The sequence below is a fragment of the Neoarius graeffei genome, chromosome 12 (assembly GCF_027579695.1).
Source record: "Neoarius graeffei isolate fNeoGra1 chromosome 12, fNeoGra1.pri, whole genome shotgun sequence".
NCBI lineage: Eukaryota > Metazoa > Chordata > Actinopteri > Siluriformes > Ariidae > Neoarius > Neoarius graeffei.
This window is the reverse complement of record NC_083580.1, coordinates 54,665,591-54,682,171: the sequence shown is the minus strand read 5'-3', so window position 1 is coordinate 54,682,171 and position 16,581 is coordinate 54,665,591. Positions and strand designations below refer to the sequence as shown.

Sequence of the window (16,581 nt, the reverse complement as noted above, 5' to 3'; positions counted from 1 at the left end):
CCTTCTGGTACCAACATCCATGCCACAATCAAAGTCACAGAGATCACACTTTTTCTTTATTCTGATGTTTGATGTGAACATTAATTGAAGCTCTTTTTAGTTCTTTTGCTGCTGCCATATGATTGGCTGATTGGATAACTGCATAAATGAGCAGATGTATTCCTGTTAAAGTGACCCATATACAAACTCTAACATGGTCTTCATGTTTTTGAGGGTAACTAATGGTTATCATCATGTGGTCTTCTTCTTTTGGCTGCTCCCATTAGAGGTCGCATATTTGATTTGGCATATGTTTTTACACCATATGCCCTTCCTGACGCAACCCTCCCCAATCTATCCAGGCTTGGGACTGGCATTTGTGCAACCCCAGTGGCTGGGTATTTTTATCTAATCTGCATGTCTTTGAACTGTGGGAGGAAATCAAAGCACCCAGAAGAAACATGCAGACATGGGGAAAACATGCAAACTCCACACAGAAAGGTCCCTGTCGACTATGATGTTCGAACCCTTCTTGTTGTGAGGCAACACTGCATCATTGTGCCACCTGGTTTACAGCTTGTGGTAAACTCTCAGTATTTACTCTGGTGGGGGCTTCTCTTGATTGTTGACTTTTATGCCATTCACACATACACTGAAAACCATTTATTTACTGCTCTTATGCTGTAATGGTGTCGTGTGGGGATGGGAGCAAAATGGTAAAGTCAAAATGTTATCCTATCCCCTGGTGACCTAGTCACATTAATGGTAATCTTTTGCCAGGGGTCCAGGGGGAATCAAAAATATTGGATTGATGTGTTGTGTCCGACCATGACGTTACTGGTGGTGACATAAATGATGATGCAGTAATATTGTGCTGGAACTACTGACACTACTGTAATGTGACCAGCAGCAAATGAAAAACAGTGAGGAAAGAAAACATTGTATCATGTCAATACATTTTTAATATTACAACAATTTTAATATTAATGCTAAAATTTCAGCTCTTACATTTTACATTTTGGCTGACCCTGAGTAATTATTTTATGCAGCCATGCCACCAAAAAGACAATTTAATATAATCTTATTAGATCTTGTAAAGAACATGATCTGTGATATTAACTCTTAAATACTTAGAAATGTTGAACAATTTATAACATGCCCATATATTAAGTAAACAATAAGTTAATGCATTTATATTCACAATGTTTGTACAATGTTTATGTATTTAATCTTGAAGCAATGTTTATGACAATAAATCCCCTATAGTTCATGTGTGCATGAGAACACCAACTCTTGAAGACCTAACTAATACACACAGGAGCAAAGGTCATTACTTTTTGCTCCAATTAAAAGACTAAGAGACTATGCCATTATCCAAGGCTGGCTGTGTTTTGGGAGTTAGAAAACTTGTTTTAAAAGATTTTGCTCCAAGCCAAGGTAGGAAAACAAACTGGTAGAGCCAGACAGTACCATTAGCATGGAATGCTGTCCTTTCCCTCCTAACCCTGCTCAAGACTGACCTTCTCCTTCCTGGCTAGGTATCACCTTCACTAATGTTCTCATCAAAATATTACTCTTACTTATTTGCTTTTGCCTCACACTCAAGAAACTGACAGGGGGAGTGGCACAGGCTTCTCTTCCAAAAATGGCTCCGCACCGCTTGCCATTTAAATTCCATGCTGTTATTGTTGCCTTTTTTCTAATCTCTAATCTTTTCTGTCTTACTAAGGAAACAGCATAGAAGCACTGGACATTTTCCTTAATCTTTGCCCTTAAATCTCCATTGAGACAGGTCCAGTCTTCCTGCCTCCTTTCTTTCTTTTAGTCATTTCACCTGATCTTTAACCAGTCCCCTCTGACACATAGGCAAAAATGTTCTCCAGTCGGAGTTCAGCTTTATCTTTCTCAGCTCTAGACATCAACATCACTTTGTATCATTTACTTCCAACTTCCACTAAGCCTTTACCTGCTTACAGCAAACTATTGTTTTCCCTCTAGACCTGCTCTTTCTGTGAGGTTATGTCCTAACTTTATTATTTATATCATTGTTCTGTAGATAACACAACTGATTTTCTCCTTTCCGTTCCACAGGCTGAGCTGCTGTATATCTGGTCATCTCTCAGAAGAACTCTCTGATCACAGCATCTGATTGTTCACAACACTTTGGTGTAATTTCTGTTCTCTGATCATGTTGCTAACCTGACTTGGTCATGTAGGTTTCTTTATTTAGAACATCAAGTGAGATCTGGCCATTATGAGCCACCCATGTACTAGTTTAGTCTCTTAAACTAAGCTACTGCAACATGCTTGTGGCAGGTCTTCAAATTCCAAACCCCTGCAAATGATTTGGAATGCAACTGCATGTCCCAACTTCTCCCATATCACTGAATTCTTTTTACTACATCTCTCCTTTTCTTCTTTGACATTTTGCAGCTGTACTTAATGTAGCTCTCAAGTTATTTATAACAGATGTTTTATCTTCATTGTATTTTTAGACTCTGTCCTATCTGTATTAAAGTGAGGATGGATATGGTTTTTCAGCCACTTATATTGCATTTCTTAGTAGAATAGCTGCATTTCCCAGCATGGAGCATTGCATAGCTGAAGATATTTCCTTTGATATCAGAAAGAAAGTTCTGACTTGTGAGGCTATTGTATTTGATGTAGACAAACAGACCCCCTATACTGCAACAGAGTATGAAACAATTGTGTTCTAGTAATTTTGGTTTATTCTTTTTGTCTTTCAGGTATTTTGATGTTTTGCCTGTATTTTTGGATCACATACTTGCATCACAATGGAATTTGGGCCATCAAAGAATTTTACCCACACTGAATTCTATCTAATTGGATTTTCCTCTCTAAAAGAATACAGAAGACTCCTTTTCATCCCATTTAGCATAATGTTCATCTTTGCAGTCATCACTAACATCACCCTTATATTTGTCATTACACGACAGAGAACACTTCATTCTCCAATGTATGTGCTGATATGTTTAATAGCATGTGTGGATATATGTGTGCCATGCTGTGTTGTCCCACGATTGTTATTTAGTTTAGCATCAGGGATCAATGTTTGGCCTCGAGAATTATGTCTGATCCAGATGTTTATTGTTCACTATGCCTGCAGTTTTCAGTCCACTATCTTGTTTGGGATGGCTGTAGATCGCTACTTTGCTATATGCATGCCATTACGGTACAACAATTTCATGAGTTTCACTAATTGTATGATTACTACATGTATAATTGTAATTCGTAATACATTCATTATAACAGCCATGGTTGCGTTGGTTGGAACACTTAGATTCTGTTCCTCTAATGTTCTTTATCATGTTCATTGTGAACATCAGCTGGTGGTCACCTTGGCCATCCCCTGTGAAGACACCACAAAGAACTACTTAGCTGGTCTGATCAGTTTCTGTATACCAACTATTGACTGTGTTGGCATTGCATTTTCGTACATTACCATATTTTTTGTGATTTTCCGATCAGCTGCAGGAGAGTCACGCAGCAAAGCCATCTCCACTTGTACCACCCACCTGATAGTTATCTGTATTGCCTACTTCACATCCATGGTGGCCTTTTTGGCCTACAGAATCCAGTCAGGCCTTACACCTGACCTACGTATCCTTACTAGTCTTGGATATCTACTTGTCCCTGGTATCTGCAACCCAGTAATCTATGGTATCAGAAATAAAGAAATACGTGAACAGTTTATTAAACTTCTTAGACTAAATAAGGTTGATGCTTTCTGATCACTATCACACCAATGTCTATCTATCCTTGTATTAAAAATATGAGTATCATGCATAGAGTGACATTTTTAAAGACCTGGGAAATCATTCAAATTGCTGGCAAACAGTGGCTTAATAATTACACATCGCAATAAATACAATGAGAGAAACAGAAATATAGAGCAACATTATTAAATTAATTGGAATAATTTATTTTGCATCCAGTAATACTATTTTCTCTCTATCACTGAGATTAATGAAACAATTTTGGGATTAATGCAAAAAATAATGGATGATAAAACAATCCATGCATATAAGAGTTTTTATTATTAAAAAGTTTTTTTTAAAGAAATGAATAAAATAGCTCATTAAATTAAAGATTTCCTTATTGGTGATAATAATGATAATGGACAAATTTGTAATTAATAATGTACTTATATTACATAGTTTGTCTTGTATCATATTACTGCATGATTATGAAAGATTATTTCTTCTGTAACAATTTGTTCAAAGCAAATATAAAACAGGTTGGGCAACTGTGCAACACAAGAATATTTTTGTAATTTTAGTAAAAAAAAATTTTTTATTCATTTGCAATATTAGTGCACTATATGACAAATTCTGTCAATGTATCATTTTACTGTATGATTAGGAAAGAATATTTCTTTTGTAAAAATTTGATTAAAATAAAAGTGGACAACTGTCCAGCACAAGAATAATGTTTAAAGAATGTTTATTTGAATCATTTCCTATTCATTGTCACAAACAATTCTATGTGTGATATTGGTTACTCATTTATTAAACATTTTGAAAGGTCCAAAAGGTTTTTATTGGAAATTATATACAAGCTGAACTATATAGGTGCATTTTTTTTATCTACTAGTGCTACTTTGAAATTAATTTCCAAAACCTTATTTAACTTACCATTTAAAGCAAGCACAAGTAAGTGCATTAAGAGATCACTTTTTGGTGAATAATTCATTTTATAAATGTTTTATTGGTTTTATAAATAAATAAATAAACTTGAAAACATTTTTTGTATGAAGTTAGTGAAATGACAGTAACGGCAGCACATTGCAGAACGATTCTTGTTCTGATTAAAAATGGGGGGAAATACATTTTGCTAAAATATCCTGATAATATAATTAATATAATATATTTTGGGTTTTTCCTTAGCTTGGCTGCTGTGTATTGCTCAGTGTAAACTCTTGACTAATAATGTCACCACATACTTAATATGATTCAATTTAATTGCAGAAATAACTAACCATCCCCAAATGCACCTGTTACTTAAAACAAAACTGATTAAAAGACACCTTCACTGGTTCCCTAAAGAACAGTGTGAGTCTTTTAATTGGTTTCTTAAGGAAATAAATCACAATAATATGTAACTGATTCCTAAAGGTAATGAAAATCCAGTTAAAAAAATAAAAATAAAAAAATCTCTAACAATTTTCCCATAGGGAATGTTGAAACACGCAGTACACCCAAAGCTCTTTCCCTTTTAAAGGGATCCTCCAGCAGATTTACTCTTAAACTTATGTTAAGTAAAAGTATTCATAGATTTCAACAGTCAAACATTCATTTTCAGAGACCAAATAGTGTTCTAGAAAATTTAATTTTTACAAAAATACCAGATAGGCCTCCTGCCACGGTGGTGTAGTGATTAGCGCTGTCGCCTCACAGCAAGAAGGTCCGGGTTCGAGCCCCGTGGCCAGCGAGGGCCTTTCTGTGTGGAGTTTGCATGTTCTCCCCATGTCCATGTGGGTTTCCTCCGGGTGCTCCGGTTTCCCCCAGAGTCCAAAGACATGCAGGTTAGGTTAACTGGTGACTCTAAATTGACTGTAGGTGTGAATGTGAGTGTGAATGGTTGTCTGTGTCTATGTGTCGGCCCTGTGATGACCTGGCGACTTGTCCAGGGTGTACCCCGCCTTTCGCCCGTAGTCAGCTGGGATAGGCTCCAGCTTGCCTGCGACCCTGTAGAACAGGATAAAGCGGCTAGAGATAATGAGATGAGATGAGTTTCATGCAAAACATTCTGAGTAATTCTCTTATCTGGAGTATAGTAGGCCATACCTGAAGCTCAATCGAATGCTCTGTCTCTTGATCCATTGGAGACTGTTCTTTAACGTCTGTGTTTTCTTTGTTATCCGTATTTTCTTCCAATATACATTGAAGAGCCTACAACGCATTGGAATACCGATTACAATTCACAAGGTAAGACACCAATAATATACCAGGGATGAATCCAGACTGATGCGCATGCAGAAATATATGTGCACCACTTGGCATGGGTCATGGGGTGTTTGTTTACTTTACCACTAGCTACGCTCAACCGACAGACGGGGCCAAGACGCGGTCGTAGTGGGCCGTGGCTACCCTCTTCGGAAAAGGCTTGGTGTGCTCTATGCCCCTGTGAAAATCCATAGCAATCTGGTAAAATTAGTTAAAATGTTTCTGCAAATGTGCATCTGTCAGATTCTTGGGCTGGATCCATCCCTGTATACTACAAAGAATCATGGTAGAACAAAGTTGAAACTAACCTCCCAGTGTTGTTGTCTGTTGCCGCTCAGCACTGCATTGGCGGACTTTTGGAGCTGAACGATGGGCAAATATTGTTGGCACAGCATCATCTTTTCTTTCTTTTCATTCTGGAAGCCCCCATTAACCTTGCTTTTAATTCCATCGATTCATCGAAACAGGATGATTCAAAATGTTTGGAGCATAAGTAGGGCACCACAGGCAGATTGTTGTGAGGGCTTTTGATGGCATGAATCAATTTCTTGTGAATAGTCAGATGATTCTGGCCAGGTAAATGGTGAAAAGATATCTTCTCGTCTTTCTTTTTAGCATCATTTTGGCATTTATATGCTGCGCAATGAGGCATACGTTACTTATTTAAAAACCTATAAATTCTGTAAAAATACTTGTAAAACTAACAAAACCATGATGTAAGCAGATGATGTAAACAGCTGAGTTGCTCCAAGCTTCCACTAAGCCATGTCATCGCATATGTCACTTCCACAGGAGGCTCGTCTGGTATTTTAATAAAAATTAACCTTTCTAGAACACAATTTGGTCTCCAAAAATGAATGTTTGACTGTTGAAATCTACAAATACTTTTACTTAACATAAGTTTAAGATTAAATCCGCTGGAGAATCCCTTTAAAAAGTCTCAAAGACCTCATGTTTAGGATGAAGGATAACTAATAATGTATTCATTATTCACTGTTGCATGTAGCAATGATCAAAACTGTTTTAGACCCTGTTTAATAACCCATTAAAAGCTTTAACCTGAAAATGCATAATATTTTTTTCTTTATTTAATTAAAGAAGTTGTTTTAATTGACTTATTATTACTTGCTCAGCTTTTAATATTTACTGACGTTCAGGAATGAGAGTGGTCTCCATGTTGAAAATAACAAGAAATGCACACATCATCCATTGGTACAACAGACACTATTCAGTTTGTCTGTGTCCAGAAGTCAAAACTAATGGAGAATATGCACTTTTTAAAGTGTATAGGCATGATGTAAACATCACGTCAAGGGTGTCTGACGTCAAAATGAAGATCAAAGAAAGAGTATGGGACTGACACTCACTGCACTACTGAAATGTAAATTAAACAGTGACAGCCAAAATTACAATTTTGTGATAACTCTACAAATGGTCAACAAAAGCAAGTACAACTACACAAGTACAATAGGGAGTAGAGAGCTGAAGTAATTCACACACACACACACACACACACACACACACACACACACACACACACACACACACACAGAGTGACATGAATATCATCTTGGATATGAATGTCATGGCAATATTTGGGCTTTTTCTATGGCAGAATGATTGTACAGCATACATTTTTAATTAAAAAAACACTAGAATTTGATGCACAAGTTTTAATTTTCTTTGGGTTTTCTGAAATCAACACAGGGTTAAAATTATACATACAGGATCAAAAATTTACATATGCTCACTTAGATTATTAATTCAGAGGTGCTGAAACTTCCAAAATGTCTCTTATCTTGCCAAGGCTGAGGTCTCTTAACTTCCTGTTACTGATCATGATTGAGTACAGCTGGTAAATTCTCTCTGCCATCATAAAAAGGGTTTGTTTACAGCACTGATTGGATTGACCAACACACAGTAAAATGGGAAAGTCCAAGGGGCTCAGTGCAGATCTGAGAAAGAAGATCGCAGATATACACAACTCTGGAATATCTCTTGGAGCCAGTGGCGTGCACAGACATTTTGGGGGGCAAGTGCTCTGGGGGGAAAAAAGGGCACTTTTTTGCGCATGTGGAACACCTTATTATAAAAGTCTGGGATTTAACCCTCCTCTTGTGTTCATAATCATATCAAAGTTTTGGGTATTTTTCTGTAGTTCCATCTTTAAAAAGTCTGATAAAGTCTGAAAGTCTGATCTTCCCATCACTGACTTGAGTCTCAAGACTGTGTTTATTCACAGATTTCCATGAGATCATCTTAAAATTTGTAACGAAATATACACACTCAATGGGCTCAACAGAGCTCTCCTTTATTTGCATAATGGTGTGCATACTAGCATAACGTGATATTCTTAATCATGTTATAAAAACAGGTCGGAATTGATGGAGAGTGGGGTTGCCTCAATGGTTTAGGCTACATTTAAAATGTTGTTCAGTTTGTTTCTCCATATGGAAAGGAGCAAATAAGCTGGCAAAGGCTGCCATGTGCAGTTGTTTCTGTATGCAACGGGCTACTTCATGACAAAATAATTACAGCTTGGGCTTAGAGGGCAAACAATACATTTTCACTCGATTCATGTGTTACCTGGCTGGTGGGGCAGGGGAAGAGCTGACTGACTGCCCGATGTGTTGTCTGCGCTACGACAAGGCCGTGGCTTCCAGGACGCTATGCTGCTGCAACCTCACATTGAATGCACTGCACGCTTGTTCACGTGACAGAGCAAGAGAGACAGAGGTCCGGTGTGTGTGCGGAGGGGGCACACATCGGGACATTATTTTCACACACGCTTTTAATGCCGCGGCTTTTCTAAAAGATCATGTCGACATTGGCCTCAGTAAACTGTAAAAAAAAAATTTCAAAAGGGCACTTTTTTGGACAGAGGGCAGAGGGGCAGGTGCTTGAGCACCACCTCGTGTCTATCTGTGCATGCCACTGCTTGGAGCCATTTCTAAACAACTGCAAATTCCAAGATCAGTTCAAACAACTGTGACTGGTGTAGTCACTTTGCTTCAAGAAAACCCAAACTGTCAACATCAGCTGAAAGGAAATTTGTTTGGATGATCAGGAACAACCCAGGAACCACCATGGCACAGCCCTGCCATGAACTGGAAGCTGATGGATCACTGTCTACAGTTCAGATCACCATAGACTAAGAGGCTGCTATCCAAGAAATAACCCCCTGCTCCAAAATTGGCACTTTCAAGCTTAAAGGAGATAAGCAGAACCTTTAATTTTAAATACATTTCTGAGTGGATAGTATCTCCATCTTTGACTCTTGTATGCTGCATAAATGGGAATTAAAAAATATATATTTTTGAGAGTTAAAATCAACCTCAAAGTTGGCATACGAGCTGCCCCACTGAGCCAGCCAGCCCTGAGTGCATGACATCACAGCAGGAACTGGTTTTAAGGCCCAGGCTTTTGACAGCTATATACTAAAGTCATATAAATAACATAAAATTAGGTACTACCTAATAGTGGAGCTTCCATTCAAATGAAAACAAACATGCAACAGATGATGTACTTTGATGTGTTTCAATTTCATCACGAGAAGATAAATTTCTCCAAACTCACATGTAGTAGCTTAGTCTAACAATAAGCAATACCGGACAATGTGCAATATAATGTGCAATATAAAGTGCAATATCTCTCCTGCCGCCCCCCTTCTCTCCCCCCCCCCCGTTCCCCCCCCTCGGTTCCCCCCCTCCTTCGCCCCCCCTTCTCCCCCCTCCTTCGCCCCCCCTCTTCGCCCCCCTCTCCCCCCCTTCTCCCCCCCTCCTTCGCCCCCCTTCTCTCCCCCCCCCGGTTCCCCCCCTCCTTCGCCCCCCTCTCTTCCCCATATCTTATTCTTTTTATATTTGTATATGTAAATACTTAATTTATTTTAATTTATCTAGAAGTTTTCTCTATTTATTTTCTCTGTTTATCAGTAATGATGCTGCTGGAATCTTAATTTCCCTGAGGGAACCCACCGAAAGGAATCAATAAAGTTTTATCTAATCTAATCTAATCTAATCTAATCTAATCTAATCTAATCTAATCTAATTATATTATTCTTTTTATTACTATAAACTACAGTGTGCTTTAGGGATTTATAGCAAAATGTTTTGAAAACAAAAGATACACGATTCATGAAACCACTGACTGGATTCAGGTCAACTTGTCAGATCCTGAAGGATTTTGCAGTGATTTCAAAATCAACATCACTATTTAGAATTAAATTCCTACAACTCATCATTTCTATTAATTCATTTTTTACACGTTTTCTTTCTCTGTCAGCTTGTCGCTTTTCTTGTGAAAGATTTCTTCACCTTTCTCTAGCTCTTTCACATCTTTCCTTTTCTTCCTCTGTCAAAACTCTCTTTCTCTTCCCGGTTTTGACTTCATTTTTCTCTCCTTGGTTAACTTGTTCTGACATCTTTTTAAAGTTTGTATTAAAGTTTGTAAAAATTATTATTATTTTGTTGCACTGTTTGAGTTGTTCTCAGTGGAACAAACAGATAAATATGAAATTATCTGTAGACAAAAATAAATTATGTAGGCACGCTCAAGCTTCTAGTTCCTGCCAAAATCAAACAGCCAATCAGAATCGCGAGGGGCACGGACGAACGGACGGACGTACACGGCTGGGATCCCTGTGTGTCCATGAAAAATCAACTCAGTGGGTTACCATATTTTCTTAAGTATGGAGCTCTGCTCACACGAGCCTTTGGCCCGCGCAAAAGCTCCGCTAAAAATTTATGGTGAAAGTAAGAAATACCGTTACCGACTTGCTCAACTAAAGTCTCACTCACAACCTGCCATACGTGCTGCTATTGGCGGTCTACAGTAAAAAATCTGGCAAAACCGTGCTTGAGACTTGCGTGACACTTGCGTGTGTTCAGCACCGTAGAAGGTTGCAGACTGCCTGTGGAGACTTTTGGTCCTGCACATGCAAATTCTACAGGTCTTGTGACAAATCAAGAATGCATACACTACGTACGGGACCTGTACTCATTTTGTATGCCTGAACCAAGTCAGCAGCGTGGCTAGTAGGGGCTTTTTGCGATGACCATACGACACATGAGTGATGCACAGTCATTATACAAGTGATGTGCCTCAGAAGTACTACAACTATTCCACACTTGCTATTTGTGCGGCCCGCAAGACAGAAGTACATCTCACTTTCTACCCCATGTGTGGCAACCTGCACGCAGGGCACGCAACCCGCACGTGACACGAGGGGCAAGACTCTGGGTATATACAACCCTGAGTCCAAAAAAGTTGGGACAAAGTACAAATTGTAAATAAAAACGGAATGCAATGATGTGGAAGTTTCAAAATTCCATATTTTATTCAGAATAGAACATAGATGACATATAAAATGTTTAAACTGAGAAAATGTATCATTTAAAGAGAAAAATTAGGTGATTTTAAATTTCATGACAACAACACATCTCAAAAAAGTTGGGACAAGGCCATGTTTACCACTGTGAGACATCCCGTTTTCTCTTTACAACAGTCTGTAAATGTCTGGGGACTGAGGAGACAAGTTGCTCAAGTTTAGGGATAAGAATGTTAACCCATTCTTGTCTAATGTAGGATTCTAGTTGTTCAACTGTCTTAGGTCTTTTTTGTCATATCTTCCGTTTTATGATGCGCCAAATGTTTTCTATGGGTGAAAGATCTGGACTGCAGGCTGGCCAGTTCAGTACCCGGACCCTTATCTGTGAAGATACTCAGTCGTCCAGGTACATAGTAATCTGTGGTTGGTAGAAGAGAGCAACTGGACTTGCTTGAAAAGTCTTGAAGACGTTTCGCCTCTCGTCCGAAAGGCATCATCAGTTCTGTCTGTCTAATAGGGAGTATCAAGTATTTATCCTCTCATGGATCATAATAGAATCCAAATCAGAATGCTGATGGCTGCATTGAAGGTGGCTGATAGATGTCATAGACACCCACCTCTGTTCAGTGATGGTCGTTCCAGGCTGACAAAATTGAACGATCCTCTCTGGCTAAGATGTCTACCAGTTTTCTGGAAGTCCTCTCATACTCCCGCACTAGTCGAAGGGAACTCATCCCAAAGTGTGTAGAAACATATCTGTGAAGATACTCAGTCGTCCAGGTACATAGTAATCTGTGGTTGGTAGAAGAGAGCAACTGGACTTGCTTGAAAAGTCTTGAAGACGTTTCGCCTCTCGTCCGAAAGGCATCATCAGTTCTGTCTGTCTAATAGGGAGTATCAAGTATTTATATATACTTAGAATGTTAAATAGAATGTTAAATAGAATGTAGAAATCTTTCTTTTCAAGGACCATTAGCTAATATGATTTTGAGTTTGAAAAGAGTTTGCTAGCATGTCAGGTGGAGTTTCACTGACTAGCTAGCTTAAGGTTAAACCACCGTGATGGCACAGCATGTGTTCTCATCTCATATCTCATCTCATTATCTCTAGCCGCTTTATCCTTCTACAGGGTCGCAGGCAAGCTGGAGCCTATCCCAGCTGACTACGGGCGAAAGGCGGGGTACACCCTGGACAAATCGCCAGGGCATCACAGGGCTGACACATAGACACAGACAACCATTCACACTCACATTCACACCTACGGTCAATTTAGAGTCACCAGTTAACCTAACCTGCATGTCTTTGGACTGTGGGGGAAACCGGAGCACCCGAAAGAAACCCACGCAGACACGGGGAGAACATGCAAACTCCGCACAGAAAGGCCCTCGCCGGCCACGGGGCTCGAACCCAGACCTTCTTGCTGTCAGGCGACAGTGCTAACCACTACACCACTGTGCCGCCCCACAGCATGTGTTCATTTTTTGAATTCACATTTCTGTCTGTGGTAATGGCATTAGGTTTTGTAAGCGTTGTGGCAATAATACAACGATGTGTTGACAGAAAATGTACTTTTAATACTTAAGTATGTTTAAAAGCAAGTACTTCAGTACTTTAACTTAAGTAAAAATTTGACTGTACAACTTTCACTTGTATCGGAGTAACATTTGACCAGTGGGATCTGTACTTAGGTGGTGTAGTAGTTAGCACTGTCGCCTCACAGCAAGAAGGTCCTCGGTTCGAGCCCAGCGGCCGACGAGGGCCTTTCTGTGTCCGCGTGGGTTTCCTCCGGGTGCTCCGGTTTCCCCAACAGTCCAAAGGCATGCAGGTTAGGCTAATTGGTGGCTCTAAATTGGCCGTAGGTGTGAATGTGAGTGTGAATGGTTGTCTGTGTCTATGTATCAGCCTTGTGATGACCTGGCGACTTGTCCAGGGTGTACCCCGCCTCTCGCCCATAGTCAGCTGGGATTGGCTCCAGCTTGCCTGTGACATTGTACAGGATAAGCGGCTGCAGATAATGGATGGATTGATCTGTACTTTGACTTAAGTAATTAATTTGCGTACTTTGTCCACCTCTGAATAATACTGGACAGCGATACATGTTAGTACAAGATGTTAAGTATGAAACCCCTGAATATTTAGAAAACGTAACATTATTGTAATGTACCGTACAGTTCAGTGTTGTTTTTGGCAGCCATTTTTGATTTAGTTTTAGTCTTAGTCTTTTGGACGAAATGCTTATTAGTTTTAGTCACATTTTAGTCAATTCCATCTTTGATAGTTTTGATCTAGTTTTAGTCAATGAAAACTAAAAGGGTTTTAGTCCAGTTTTAGTCATTCATTTTAGTCGAAAAAATAATTACTTTAAAACATTAAATTAGGCCAATACAGAGATAGGAAATTGTAATCGAGGTTGACAGGTTGTGCATAACATACTCTCTACATAAATGCTGTCTAGTGTGCATGCTCTCTACATAAACGCTGTCTAGTGTGTATACTCTCTACATAAATGCTATCTAGTGTGCATGCTCTCGACATAAACGCTGTCTAGTGTGCATGCTCTCTACATAAACGCTGTCTCGTGTGCATGCTCTCTACATAAACGCTGTCTCGTGTGCATGCTCTCTACATAAACGCTGTCTAGTGTGTATACTCTCTACATAAATGCTGTCTAGTGTGCATGCTCTCGACATAAACGCTGTCTAGTGTGCATGCTCTCTACATAAACGCTGTCTAGTGTGCATGCTCTCTACATAAACGCTGTCTAGTGTGCATGCTCTCTACATAAACGCTGTCTAGTGTGCATGCTCTCTACATAAATGCTGTCTAGTGTGTATACTCTCTACATAAACGCTGTCTAGTGTGCATGCTCTCTACATAAACGCTGTCTCGTGTGCATGCTCTCTACATAAACGCTGTCTCGTGTGCATGCTCTCTACATAAACGCTGTCTAGTGTGTATACTCTCTACATCACTGGTGCCATGGTGGCGGCCTGCGGGCCGGATCCGGCCCGAATGAACATCTAATCCGGCCCCCTTGCTGATGGCCCTCTAATCGTTCGGCCGGCAGAGAGCCATCAATGTCTGCCGCACCCCATTGAACAATTATTACAGAACAATTACCTGTCTTTCACTGCCGATCGCATTGACGTCAGAGGCGGAGATTTGCACCGATGTGCGTTGGTTGAGCCGAGGCGCAGTGCTCAAACGGTTCTACAAATTGTGCAAAGAGATAGCCGAGTTCATGCAGGCTAAAGGGAAGCCTGTGGAGGAATTGGACGACACCGAATGGACCAGGGACCTTGCCTTTTTAGTGGACATTACCGAACACCTGAACTTATTGAATGTTAATATGCAAGGTCGCAACAAACTCGTTACCGAGTATTACGACGGTGTCCGTGCGTTTCAACGTAAACTTGCGTTATGGAAGGCACAGCTCTGTCAGCGCAATGCAGCCCACTTCCCCTGTTTGAAATCTCTGTCTGTCAGTCATCAGAGCATGGACAGGTATGCAAACTTGCTTTCCGGTCTCATGCAAGAGTTTGCCAATCGATTCACGGTTTTCACTGAACTGGAAAAGGACTTTGCGTTTTTTGGCTCTCCATTCACCACGGATGCTTCCGAGGTCCCCGAGGCGATGCAAATGGAACTGATAGACTTGCAATGCTGCACGCGGTTGAAGGACATGTACAAATCTGTTGGTATTGAATCATTCTACCAATCGTTGCCACCTGAGTACCCGACTATCACTGCATTTGCAGGTAAAATACTCTGTATGTTTGGGACAACATATTTATGTGAGCAGGCATTTTCAGTTATGAATATTAATAAATCGAAAATGCGCAATCGTATGACACATGGACATCTCAATGATGTCATGAAAATAGCCACGGCCCAGAGCCTGTCCCCCAATGTGGACAAGCTGGTGAAAAATAAAAGGCTTCTGGCTTCGACATGTAAAATGTAGCTGGCTTGTCTGCCCATGTAACATAGTGCTGTGAAGTAATGATTGGGAGGGTATGTTTGTGGGAGTGGGAGTTTGTGGGAGTTGTTTAAGTTAATGTACCATCTGTTATTTATGTCTTTTTATTATTAAGTTCTAGTGAATATTTAGTCACTTGGCCTGTTGGTGGAGTACTTAACCTTGGCACATCTTTTGACTTCTTTAGGGCTACTTAGGGCCATCTTTTTTAATTGGCCTAATTAGGCCTGTGTATTGACATGGTTTTATGTGCAAGTTGTCAATAAATCTGATCAAAGTAATTTACAGTTTAGTTGTGTTTTTATGTGTCCTTGTCCATTTTGTTGTTTTTGTTTATTTAAAAAAACAAACATTTATAAATAATATTTATATTCATAAATGATATCAAATAGTATGTCTATTTGTTTAGTGTTTGGTCTTGTCACGCCGGTAATGTGGCCCCCCAAGGTCCCACTTGAAAACAATCTGGCCCCCTGACCAATTTCACCCTGGCACCCCTGCTCTACATAAATGCTGTCTAGTGTGCATGCTCTCGATATAAACGCTGTCTAGTGTGCATGCTCTCGACATAAACGCTGTCTAGTGTGTATACTCTACATAAACTCTGTCTAGTGTGTATACTCTACATAAACGCTGTCGTGTGTATGCTCTCTACATAAACGCCGTCTAGTGTGCATGCTCTCTACATAAACGCTGTCTAGTGTGTATACTCTCTACATAAATGCTGTTTAGTGTGTATACTCCATTGTTCACAGACTCGTGTTTCTGCCTCCGTTTAACATGTCGCAATGCGCTGATCGAGCACAAACATGTCATGATGAATACACAACTAGAAGATGACCACGCTGTCCGTTAATGTAAATATGATGGCTAAACATGCTGCTAACCTTAGAGTAGCCAGGTGTGCTGCTGCTCATTTAGACATATTAAGGAACAGCAACAGGTCTGAAAAGCTACATTTCCCTAGCCTGGGCCCGCCCATCCTAAGTGTGACGCAACACGGGGGGCTGTTGCGAACTTAGTCTGTCAAGGCAAGCTATCTCCAGCTCTTCCAAGTTCCTGAAAAATCGGGAGCCAATCAACTTTGAGCATCTCCAACGGCCCTGGGTAGAGGCGTGTTCAAGGCAGTGACATAGTAGAACTGCGACCGGAAGCCATAGATTGTTTACAGAATCTATGCCGGAAGCGCTTCATTCACTAGAAACATTACGAACATGGAGCAGTGGCAAGCCTTTGACACAGCGGTAGATGCTGTATTGAAAGCATTCAACGGGAAGTTCTCATTGAAAACGGAGCAAAGAGCAGCCCTGGAGGTATTTTTTGAAAGGAAG

At 40.0% G+C, this 16,581-nt stretch overlaps 1 protein-coding gene across 1 annotated transcript; it reads left to right on the top strand.

Moving 5' to 3' along the window:
* The first annotated feature begins 2,774 nt into the window (after positions 1–2,774).
* LOC132894769 (olfactory receptor 52P1-like) lies at positions 2,775–3,731 on the top strand. The gene has a single exon (XM_060934886.1). It carries the CDS (start codon positions 2,775–2,777, stop codon positions 3,729–3,731), a length of 957 nt encoding a protein of 318 aa, XP_060790869.1.
* Positions 3,732–16,581: the final 12,850 nt, after the last annotated feature.

Bases quoted from the DNA above. Each gene is read 5' to 3' on its own strand.
- LOC132894769 (XM_060934886.1), top strand. From the start codon at position 2,775: ATGGAATTTGGGCCATCAAAGAATTTTACCCACACTGAATTCTATCTA.